Source organism: Morone saxatilis, unplaced genomic scaffold, assembly GCF_004916995.1.
Source record: "Morone saxatilis isolate NCDOM2014 unplaced genomic scaffold, NCSU_SB_2.0 Contig11, whole genome shotgun sequence".
Lineage (NCBI taxonomy): Eukaryota > Metazoa > Chordata > Actinopteri > Moronidae > Morone > Morone saxatilis.
Window position 1 is genome coordinate 30,797,498 of NW_023339663.1, and position 12,740 is coordinate 30,810,237.

General features: G+C 37.6%; 2 protein-coding genes across 2 annotated transcripts in view; both read left to right on the plus strand.

The window, feature by feature from the left end:
• Nucleotides 1–131: 131 nt before the first annotated feature.
• LOC118343327 (low choriolytic enzyme-like) lies at nucleotides 132–3,656 on the plus strand (the record flags this gene model as incomplete). Its single annotated transcript, XM_035682088.1, is given in 6 exon segments — nucleotides 132–249; nucleotides 393–571; nucleotides 922–1,003; nucleotides 1,935–2,059; nucleotides 2,546–2,609; nucleotides 3,429–3,656. Coding segments are annotated over 5 exon segments (560 nt in total), but the record flags the coding sequence as incomplete, so codon positions are not given.
• A 2,141-nt stretch (nucleotides 3,657–5,797) lies between these two features.
• LOC118343429 (low choriolytic enzyme-like) overlaps nucleotides 5,798–12,740 on the plus strand; it is a gene marked incomplete at its 5' end in the record, with an annotated part of 9,827 nt that continues 2,884 nt past the window's right edge. The window contains 7 exon segments of the mRNA XM_035682232.1: nucleotides 5,798–5,864; nucleotides 6,001–6,156; nucleotides 6,501–6,621; nucleotides 6,709–6,887; nucleotides 7,099–7,180; nucleotides 7,265–7,388; nucleotides 7,498–7,599. Of these exon segments, the coding sequence (XP_035538125.1) occupies nucleotides 5,798–5,864; nucleotides 6,001–6,156; nucleotides 6,501–6,621; nucleotides 6,709–6,887; nucleotides 7,099–7,180; nucleotides 7,265–7,388; nucleotides 7,498–7,599 (831 nt within the window).

Below are 12,740 nucleotides of genomic sequence, written 5' to 3' on the forward strand. Positions count from 1 at the left end.
AGTAGTAGTAGCAGTAGTAGTAATGGGTTTGCAGCTAAAAGTTGCCTTTTAATGTGATGGCTGAATTAGAAGATGACACTAACAAAATCCACCAAACTGATAATAATTGTTTGGGTTTCTTTTACTTGAAGCCCAAAGAGAGAGAGATACCATCATCCAAGGTCTGCAGTCATTTGCAGAGTCCACCTGCATCCGCTTCACCAGTAGGAGTCGTCAGAGGGACTTTGTGGACATCCAGTCTCGCTCAGGGTATGTACCACACAGTGCACTAGACCATATGTACACCTGGGGTCTTCTACTGGAGCTTGTCGAAAAACACTGTGTGTCTGAGCTCAGGGTATGTGGGATATTCTCAAGAGCCTTCACTGGTTTTATTTAATGCTCTCTTTCAGGTGTTACTCCTTTGTGGGGCGTCGTGGTAGTGGTCAAGTGGTGTCTTTGAGTCGCCAGGGCTGTGTTTTCCCTCAGATCATCCAACACGAGCTGCTCCACGCCCTGGGCTTCAACCATGAACAGACGCGGTCCGACAGGGACGAGCACGTTCGCATCTTGCTGCAGAACGTCATTCCTGGTGTGTTGCATTGCACACAATCTTGATCAACAATCCAAAAAATATGTCATCGTGTAGAATATAGATGTCGTTGACATAGAACGTCAATATATATATATAAACAACAAAATGGGGTTTTACAATTAATACAACCAACCTTTATCACGTTTAAGAACACAAGTGGAAACTACAAAGTACAAATCAATAAATAGAAACTTGACTTTATCACATTATTTTAGCAGGTATGGTAACTCAGGGTGTGAATTCCTGCAGATAACTGGTCACAATTTGACTTACTGCACTTTTCAGCCATTTTGACTGGCAAACTGTAATCAAACAAACAATGGTTGATTGAGCTGTACTTCCTGCAGGAATGGAGCACAATTTCAGGAAAATCCAAACAAGGAACCTTGGCACTCCCTATGACTACAATTCCGTCATGCACTATGGAAGGTAGTGTCTCTCTATATTATATATATAAAAAACACGACTGAGCATTTTTAAAAGACAGGTTCACATTTTTTCAGGTTTTTTCAATTATAAATCACATGCCCATATGTAGATTGAAATAGTTACTGGACACTGCAGTAATTCTTTCTCTCCATACAGGCCACAAAGAGATCCCTTACTAATGCAGTTCCAATGAAAGAGGCAAAATCCACAGTCTTCATTCTGAAAAAAAAAAGTATTCTAAAGCTCAGCTGAAGCTAGGATGTTTGAGCAATTGGAGCAAGACAAAAGCAGTGGTATCTTCCAGTTACAGTCTTTGTACTCTAAAGTTATGTCTTTTGGTTACCATCCATCCACAGCAGCTCAGCAAGCACAGTCCGCAAAAACATAAAGGGGGGATTTTGTACTGAAAAGCTCATAACTTTGGAAGATACTCCCTTGGTTTTACACCATTTTTTAATGGCAGACCAAAACTGCCCAAATCTAAAATAAATGATTAAAAAAAAAAAAAAAACATAAAATGCACCAACAATTACACAAATATTGAAAATAATAGTAGCCAAAATCCTTTTTACATGTATTTTTGTTTTTATTTATGGATTAAATTGCATTTGTTTTCCCTATTTATTTCTACAAACGTATTTATTTCTGCGTATGTTCAACATTCACCCCCTTTTAGCTCTGTTTTCAGTCTCAACTAATTCCTGAGGGAAACATCTGTATTTTTAGCTGCTAAATGCTCCATCAGCTAGCCACTGCTAGTGCAACTGCCTGCAGCTTTAAGCTTGTAGTGAAACTGTGAATACGTCAGTTTTCAGTGGTCATTCAGTCCTCTACAGGAATGATTCTTGTTGAACATGATCTGCACAAGTTAGAAAATAGTTTCAGGTTTGCAGTTTAGCCCTATCATCACTGCTGTGTATTTGCGCCATAGGTTCGCCTTCTCCAGTAACAGGGAGCCAACCATCATTCCCATCCCCGACGGGAACGTAGCCATTGGCAGGGCCACCCAGATGAGTCCTATTGACATCCTTCGGGTGAACCGCCTTTATGGCTGCAGTACGTACCTTTGAACCCATGTAACCTACTACATTTTTTGTATCCAACTAGATAACTTCCTTCTTGTTTCTATAAATGGTAAACTGACTTGTATAGCGCCTTTCTAGTCTTCAATTTGGAGTTCAGTATCTTGCTCAAGGACACTTCGGCAGGAGCTAGGGATCGAACTGACAACCTCTTCTGACTAGTCAACTTCCTCCAGAGGAACAGCTGCCCCCATATCTATCTACGATATATATACAATATATCTCTTCTGAGCTTCTTACATTCTCACCTGTATTCCTGCCTACATACCTGGCTACCCACTAGCCTACCCACCTACCAACAGTCCATTCTCATGCTTTCTTCTTACTGACAAAATGAACAGACTAGTAAACACAGACCTAGAAAGATCAAACCCCGACTATGTTCATGTACAATGTTGCAGTGCCATAAAGACCTCCAGCAGCTTTTACAGGTTTTACCATCTATTTGGATTACTTTCAGATACCACTGCTCCCAGACCTGACCTGGAACCTGGGCAAAGGGACCATTTCCTCTAGAAATTAAAGTAAGTGGTTTGAGATGTTTTTCTAACACATATGTACACACTGAATGTGATCTAAACTGCATATAATGTTTATGTGAACCTAGTTGTACATTATGTCTTTATTTTCCACGTCTTTACTTTTTTAGCAACTTTTATTTATTAGTTCATAGTTTCCTTTATAAAGTAGCAACAGATACAGACAAGAAAATGTGAATGTTCATTTATACCTATGTTTCCTCATTGCCAGAAATCAACCTAGGATATATATTATAAGTCATTTATAAGCGAAAATTCAAGTTTGTGACATTGAAGGGGTCTATGGCACAAAATAGAATTTAATATTCAAATATATGTTTTCATTAGTGTATAACATGGACTGTACAATTAGAAATAGTGTCATCAGCCATAGATATATTTACATACATATATTTCAATAGGGGTCCTTGAGTGGGTTGTAGGGGGCCCAGCAATAGGAAGAATAGAATATTTGAACTTTTACAAATTTTTTGGGAAACTGAAACAACAAGGATAAATTTGATTGATTGTAATTTATATTGTTTGAGCATTGATTGACTATGAAAACATCATAATCTTCAAACCTAAAAATACAAATATTACTCAGAGGGGATTCCATGGACAAATGTGCACCTACTGTGGGGGGCTCGACATGAAAAGGTTTGAGAACCCCTGATTTAAAAAAAATTATGATTATATAATAATTATAAAGATTATAAGCAAAAGCCCATGGGGTAAGGCGTGGAATGACAACTGTGTGTGTCTGTGTGTCTGTGTGCGCGTATATTGATTTGAACATTTTTAACATATTCTCTCTTTTTCCAGGAACAGGAAATCAGGAGGAGATTTGGCAGACTGATGCAACTTCTTAATCTCCAACCCAAACCAGAAATGCATCTTGTGCTAATGAATGTGCTTCAATGAAATCCCAAATTTGATTAAATTACCTTTTCTGCTGTCCTGATGAGAATTAAAAAGTGACATCATCACAAATGTACACATATATAACTGCTTGTGAGCTTGATTGAATACTCATAATGAATAAAATGTATATTAACATATCTTTACCTCAAGTTTCTGTTTGCCATGTATGGGTGTACATAATATATATATATATATATATATATATATATATATACTTTATTTCTCACATTTTTTCACGCTGTTTTGGCCTTCAACATGAACAGGGTTCAGTGACGTTGCTCGATAAAACAACAGGTGAACGAAATGTGGGCAATGTTACCTGTAGTTGGATTAAGCCTTTTATTTCTGACCTTGCTCCGATGCCGGACTCAGCAACAGTGTGTCCACCTCCAACTACACACACACACACAGACACACCTGAGGGGAATGAGTCACTTTTTAATTCTAAAAAAAAGATATAGGGTGGACATGATAACAAACAAAAATGTAAAATATTATACTATATATACATATACACACATATACACAATTTAACGTTACATTTGTGGAAAAAATTAGTTGATTCATATGGAAGAGGATTTGTTTGAGTTCTTTATTGTACTGACTAACTCAGGATTACGACTTTTTTTCACATGTGGCAATAATCCTATTCAATATATTCAACCTTATGTCAATGTGTGTTAATTCTATAATAGGTTAGGTTATGTTACTTTTCTGCATGTAGATTATTTAGTTGGTAGCATAATAATAATAATAATAATAATAACAACAACAACAATTTTATTTATAAAGCACCTTTCAAGTTTAAGCACAAGGTACTTTCCAGATTACAAGTATACGGAACAAACAAATTAAAATGAGAAATTTGTTTGTGTCCCCAAAAACATACAAAAAGTAAGAACAAGATAAAAGTGCAAAAATATAATTATAATCAAAAAAATAAACTGATATTACTAAAACAAGGACAATTAAAATGCAGTATCTGATGACCTAAAACACTATAAAATAATGGAAAAACGTGTAAAACATTGTTAAGGGTAGTGCATCTTGTGAAGATGAGTCTTTAGAAGGAACTTGAATGCTGCAGTGGAGCAGAAAAAAACGCATGATCACCTTTGGTTTTCAGTCTGGTCAGTGGAACAGCTCAACTTGGGGCCTGGCTGGGCTGTAAGGGGCCAAAAGCTCTTTGATATAATCTGGAACCAGACTATAGATGCCCTTGTAGGTAATTAATCACATTTAAACGTAATGGGTAAGACATGGCATTGCTCTTGACAAAAATATTTTAACAACAAACACCTCAGGCAAACCTAATGTGTGTGTGGGTTGTCTACAGGTTCACTCTTGTTATCAAAGTGCACAAATATTATTTAATTTCTGATTTATAAAAACAGATGAGTCAACTGAACAATTAATGTGATAAATACAGTCTATCGAAATACAGAAAATAATAAGAAGAATTCAGACATGGGAGTGACAGTACTGTACAATATGATAGTAAACAAGTGTAACAAGTGTCCTTTTTCCCACCCATAGGTGTTTTTGTCTGCGTATGTGGATATGTATGTCTGCACGTACATTATGTGACTGATAAGCCTGTGAGTTTAGCTTATTCTACAGGTTTCTTAGTGCCCAGATAATCCATATTTGGGCTTACAGATGCAGTCAAGCATATATAAAAACCTGCAGTGAAACCTCAGCTTCACAAGTCCACACAGAGGATCCAAGGTGAGTTCAAATATCTGAAATGGAAAAGTATCTCTATCTTTGCTTCAAAGACTTTCCTCTGAGTGGAAGCTAATTCCTGTCTGGGTCCTGCAGGTCTGCTGGGATGGCTCGTACGTCTGTTTTCAGGTTCTCAGCTCTGGCTCTGCTGCTTCTGTCTGCCTGCTGTTGGGCCGACAGTGAGGTAGGATCAGATTACTAGGTTTTAGCGCTATAGCTACCATTTCTCACAGATATTTGACCATTTAGAGCACTTTATCTGCAAATCTTTAGATTCTGTGATTCTCAAAGTGTAATCTCATAATGTCTTTGTACTTCTAACAGCCTTAATGTGAACATGCCACTTGAGACACAGAATTTGGTCATTTGTTTGCAATAATGTTTTGTCATGTGCTTCTATCTGTGTCTAATATGTTTGTTTTTCTCCCATAATCCCACTCTGAACCTGCAGACAGGTATGTAATCTATTCTATTGTATAGACATGCACAGCATTGTGACTGGTGTATTTTTATACAAAGTGAAATTGTGTTGTTGTTGATGTCACTGAACAGAGGAGGACTCAGCTGAGCTTTCTGTCTCTGAACTTCTGGAGAGAGCCAACAGTAATCTGAGTGAGTGAGAGCTGCTGCAGTCGCCATGTTCCTCATGGCCACTCTTGATGTTTCTTCTTCTGTTAGTAGCACTTTAACAGGTTTTTAAGTTGCTGTGTGTGTTGTGTGTGTGTGTGTGTGTGTGTGCATGTTTCAGTCCGTTCCGACAATGATCCCATTCTGATTGACGGAGACGTCGCCATCGACAGCGAGGCAGAGAGAAATGCCGATCCCTGCACCAGCCGAGGCTGCATGTGGGGCAAGTCGACTGATGGGAAGGTCTACATTCCTTATTACATCGCCAGTCACTTCTGTAAGTATCAGTCAGTCTTTATACAGCATGGTGCAACCTGTTGTAGAAACTTTGGCAAAAGATCTGAAAGTGACATTGATCAACAGCAGTCAGTAAAAGGTGAAACCAACACATTAATGATTACCGAACCAATATATGATATACCGTTGAGTCACTCATCCTATTTGCATTTGAAGGTGCTTACACTCATTGGGAATTTATTTCTTTCGCAGCAGTATAACACATTACATGAGCCATCAGAAAGTCCTCTATGCTAAAGACCAAGAACCTGTCCTGTATATTAAGGATGGTGTGGTCCTCTGTTTTTCTTGTGAGATGGTTAAAAGTTAAATGTTCCCTGCCAGCCTCCCGTGAGAAGGCCATCATCACCCGTGGTCTGGAGTCATTTTCTTCCTTCTCCTGCATCCGCTTCAGGCCCAGCAAAAGCAGTGACCGCGACTGGCTGAGCATCGAGTCCCAGAATGGGTAAGAAAACCGATGTCAATGAACAGTTTGACTTGAAAGCTTTTTTCAGACTTCCGTGTTACTCAACTCATATCTGATCTTGTCCAGCTGCTACTCCTTTGTTGGCCGTCGTGGCGGTAAGCAGGTGGTGTCTCTGGCCCGTAGTGGATGCCTTTACCACGGAACCGTCCAGCATGAGCTGCTCCATGCTCTTGGATTCAACCATGAACAGACACGCTCTGACAGAGACAACCACATCAGAGTCCAGCTGCAAAATGTTCAGTCTGGTAATGGAGCTGTTTATTATTCAGAATGGAATATTAGAGCATTTCAATTTTAAGGTTAGGGTTTTGTACTGAATGTTGGCACTGCACATACATTCTTAGGTTTGGAATCTTGATGACTTTACAACTTTGACTGACAACACTGATTCTCCAGCAGTGAAAGTGAATGAAAACCAAACAAATGTTAATTTTATTTATGTTGGGATTCTTTTAGGAATGGAGCACAACTTCAGGAAGATTGCCACCCTCAACCAGGGCACTCCCTATGATTACAACTCCGTCATGCAGTACCACAAGTGAGAAAAATTGTGTGCCAGTGTGTGAGTTGTATGTGCAGGATGTGCTGTGGTTCAGTCTAACTGCTCTGTGTCCTGTTGTAGGTATGCCTTCTCCAAGAACAACCAGCCCACCATGGTCCCCATCCCCAACTCCAACGTGTCCTTTGGCAACGCTAAGGAGATGAGTCATAATGACAAGGCCAGGCTCAACACACTTTACAAGTCTGTTGAGGTGTCCACATGAGCAAATTATCAATATATAAGTATATACACTGCTTGTCTACTGTTTGTATTCAACACATTCAACACTAATTCACAACTGTTCACTACTACAGAGAAGCCTGTTCGGATGTGCTGACAGACAGATCAGAGGGAAGATTGTCTCCTCGTGCTCACTGAACAACAGAAACTGCAGATCTGAAGTCATCAGCACAACAGTCAATGATCATTCAATAAAGTTACTTTGACTTGAGTCAAGCACAGATTTTTTTTTCTCTCATGAACTTCTTGAGCCACTTTGAGTACACCATACATGACTGAGTGGTGTTTAAGTAGAGTTGTGTTGGTTAAGAGTGATGCTTCTCTTCAAACACTGTCAACATGAATACAAATGTTGATATTTCTAGAGAATCTGGTAGTTCACTGAACAAACCCAGATGAATGTTGTGTGGTGTCATATCTTGTTTGATGGTAACAAACAGGTCTTTTGATTCTATAATCTATGATTGGCTGATCGAGACTGACAGTGATCATTTTACATAATCGTAATATTCCACAATAAAGTCTACCTGAGTACATGGTTTGAACATCAGGAAAACATGAGTAGGTGGAAACCTAGTATATAGCTATATGGCTCTGTATTAAATGTTTATCTGCAATTTTCTGTCGTGGTCCCAGTAATATTTGTTCTTAAGGTATAAGTAGTAGATTACATCACATGGTTAAACTATGTTTGAGTCAAAAGATGTTTAAATTGGAGTTGCAAAAACACAACTTTCCTCTTATTTCTGGAACGTCCCAACAAAATGTACTACATTTTTAGGAGCAGTTGTTAATCCTGGAACTTCGCAGCAATCAACAAGAGTCTATTTCTTTACCATTTTAGCCCACTAATGGAGGTTCTCCACAGATAACCTTGTGTGTTGATTTGAGACTGCAGCCCTTGCAATTGGTGTCACATCTCTCAACCTCTACTGCTTTATGTTTGTACTGCTGTCTTGGTTAGTTAGGTATGCTAACCAGATGATCTGAATAAATCAGTCCCTCCAGGAATTTGTGATGTCCAATTACCACAAATCATCATCTTAAAACGTTGAGCCATATCTCACCAAACTATTAGCAATTATATTCTTACTAAAACGAGTTGCCTTATATTTTAAATAAATTATCCGTAGAACATTTTTTTATTGCAACTATTTTTTGAAGTTTTTCTTTTCTCTTGCAAATTCATTGAAAAAAATGCCTAAAGACATCGCAATGTGTGTCACAAATTTTTAGAAAAGCTGCCATGACATCAGGCATTTTTCAGAAACAACAATCCACAGAAAAGCCAGCAAAATCTAAAAACTAAAATGGAATTTCAAAACAAAGCACAACAACAATATTCAGGAGAAAGTTCAGCCCAAACAACTGAAACTTACCAACAGGTCTTTTAGTAAGTATAAATGGTAAATGAACCTGTACTTGTTGGCGATTGTCTAATATTCCAACCACTCAAAGCACTTTCACACTACATGCCACATTCACCCTTTCACCCTTTCACACACATTCACTCAATGGCAAAGTCCATCGACCAGAAACGTATTCATACACATTCACCAACCAATGCACAGCATCGGGAGGCATTTGGTGTTTTAGTATCTTGCTCAAGGATACTTCGACATGTGGCAGGAGGAGCCGGGGATCCGAACCAACAACCTTCTGATTATGGGCCAACCCACTCTGCCTCTGAGCCACAGCCACCCCAGAGTACAGTAATGGCTCAACAGTTCTGGCACAGCAGCAGAAACTGTGACTTGCCACATAGGCCTACATAAGTAAGCATACAGTGACGCTGTTTCCCCAAATAGAAACAGTTAGGTTGCAACCAGAGCAACCCTTCCATTCTAAGAATTTTAAGAGTCTAAGAGTCGTCGATTGACAGAGAATCAACTGGTATCACACTGAAGCCACCAGGTAGAGGACTCAGACCCAATGCTGGGTTCTGGTATAAGTCCAAGAAGGCAAAGACAATGGCTGTGATGAAATTATTGAAATAATATAAAGTTTTTGTTAAGTTATTCTCATATATATAACACACACACGCATATATATATCATGGATATAAAATGTGGTTAGTGTGAACAGTCCCCACCACACAGTCTCTACATATTTGTGTGCCTGGCCTTGTCACAGTGAATGTTTCCTGCTGTGGGTAGGTGGGTTTATATTGACAACAGTGTGTTGAATGTCCCACGCTGATAAGAGCACAGGAGTGCCTTTTTTTTTCCGTTCTCTCAGACAGAGTGACAGATGTTTCAAACTCAGACCCTGTCAACTCTCCAAAACAACATGTAAGTGTCAGGGAAAGAATGTTGTTGAGAAAAATCAGGACAAAATGTTCCCAGTGCTAATCCAGTACGATAGGAAACTTTGGACAGATGATATTTTAATTTAGTCACTTATTGTGTGTAAATATAACTGTTAAAACTGACAGTATTTCCCCAGTACAATACCTGAAAAACAGTGCTGGGGAAGTTACTTTGAAACTGTACCTACCTATACCACAACAACATAATAAACATGCTTAATAAATAACAACACCACCATGTTGTTGTTTAGCATTACCAGTTCCAAAACTTTAAAGTTTGCCTCCCTGCAACATAGTTGCTCTATATTTTTCAGAATATGCAAAATCCACTAACATCCTTATCTCCACAAGTCTTCATTTAAATGCTACCAAAATCCACACAGACATTCTTTGGATACTAGATCCCACATGTTTTAAACGGCGCATAGCATCTTTAGATGAATTCGACCAAGACTTGTGTCTGTTTGGGCATCATTTATCGTTTGTCTGTAATTGGTTACTGAACTTTTGAAGGTGTGGTCCAGTGCACTTAATGGCCCATAATCTCTCCACACACAGGTTAATAGGATGTCTTGGCATACAAACTTTACAGCAGTCTGGCAGTCTGAGAGTTGTGTTATTGGAAAAGTTTCTGTTGCTTTTGAAGAACCAGAAATGGACATTAAGAAATGTATAGGAAGTTACAAGGCAAAGTGGGGCCCAAGTTGTTTTGTTTTTTTGTTTTTTTTTCAGGAGGGACAAGAGTCACATTACTTCTGTTTAGAAATGTCTTGGTCTCATTCTTGCCATTTGAAGAGAAGTTGTTGCAGCAGAGTGGTGCACTGCATGCAGAAGTCTGGTTTGTACAAACAAAAATGTTTCATGTTGTTGTGCCAAATTTTCCCTTACTTTTGTTCATATCCATGATTTGTTCTTGTTTTGTTAGTAACTGTTGATTTCTGGGATTCACCAATATTTAAATTTTTTTCTCTTCTTTAAGTAAGAGAAAATTTTACAAGTGGTCGATACCACTTTTAGAACTAGTTTTCACAACCAACAAATTGTTAGCGGGAAACAATGTCACTGTATGCTTACTTATAAGAAGATTAGGTTATATGTTTTAGAATAATTATAGTGATGGGATTATTACATTTGTGGGCTAAAGAAATACAATTGGTCCACTGATCCCTGGTAAAACTATAAAAAACATTTTTGTATGCATGGTGAATGTGGTTGCTTTTAGATTTGTGCAATAATCTGATTAAATTAAATTCCCCCACACCTTCAATACTACTGATACTGTGTCTGTCTGTTGATATTGCATTTACTGGGCCATAGCTGGGTACTTGATTTTCCACTCTGAAAAATCATGTTTACTTGAGTTTTATTTTACACATACGTAGTTTCTACTATTCCACTGCTGTTCTACTTCTTATAGATGTATGTAAATCTTAAATGTCAATTTCTTCGTCATATATATTATCAATATTTCAATATCATATAAATATATTAATATATTTATGGAGTATGCTAAATCTACCTTTGGGTACAAATAAAGTAACCTTAACCTTGATGGTTTTGTCTTGTTGTGTCAAGCTGTTTTGTTATTGGTTTTTTAGACTCTTCTAGCATTATATTTATATTTACTGTTCCTGTGCATAACAATGAAATGCCTCCTATTATTATTATTATTATTATTATATTATTATTATCTATTGATTATTATTATCAATTAATTATTTTATTATTATCACTTTTAAATACATTTTAAATGGAACCAACAAGAATTAATACAACAATAATAATGTTTAAGTATTTCATTTCTTTCACTGTAGTTCATAGTTGTTTTGCAAAAAACCTAATCCAAAGCAATCAGCGCTTTTCAATTATGGTCACTGTTCCTGTTTGTGCAGGACTTTGCAAGAACAGACACATATTGCAACTGAGGTTACTGCATGAGGCCCATTGTTACAGTCGACCTATGGATCATGAACTGAAACATTTTCAAAATTCAAAAATGTATGTGGTGATTTTAATTATTTATTATGACTTTTAATACATTTCAAATGGATACAAAGATTATAAACACGTTATTTTACTATTTAATTTCTTTCACTGTAGTTCATAGTTGTTTTGCAAAATGGAGTGTGTTTGTTTGTTAATGTACGGCCGAAAAGAGAACATTTGTTTGTATATATGTTTGTCTTATTGCATAAGGTCCAATATTAAAACACATCATCACGATTTATGAAAACCTAATCCAAAGCAACACATGCATTTAGTGCTTTTCAATTCTAGTCACTGTTCCTGTTTGTGCAAGATTTTGCAAGACTTTGCAAGAACCAGACACATATTGCAACTGAGCCCACAATTTGGAAAAGTCATATAAATGCAAAGGCTTTTGCAACTCTGCTGTTGCAGCCACAGCTGCTTTAGCTCACTTCAGTTGTGTGATACAGTGGTTCCCAACATTTTCCCCTAAAGGACCCATTTTCTATCATTTAGTAAACTGGCAACCCCTGACTAAGAGGATATTTCACATTATATTAAAAATTGTACAATTAACCCAAAGAGTGAACTCAGTAACTGCAGGAAGTTTGTGTAATATGAGTGATTTACATACATTTTGAACAGATTATTTCCTGTTTAAGGAACGTTTTATACAATTCTCTGTCTGTATTATGTATTTTTATAACTTTTTTAATGCAGAATGAGGCTGTTTATCAAAGAATGAAGGCTCTGTGAATACATCTATATATCTATATATATAAGTTTAAATCTTAAATAATAATATGAACATTTTCTTCACAGAGGTGAACCTAATGCTGTGATATAGGTCTACTGTGTATATTTTTAAAGTTTTCTCACAGAGGGGCGGCTGTGGCTCAGAGTAAGAGGGGGTCCTCCACTAATCCACTCCTCCTGCCACATGTCGAAGTATCCTTGAGCAAGATACTGAACCCCAATTGCTCCCGATGCTGTGCATCGGTGTGTATGAAAGAGTTATTTTCTGTTCGATGGGCTTTGCCA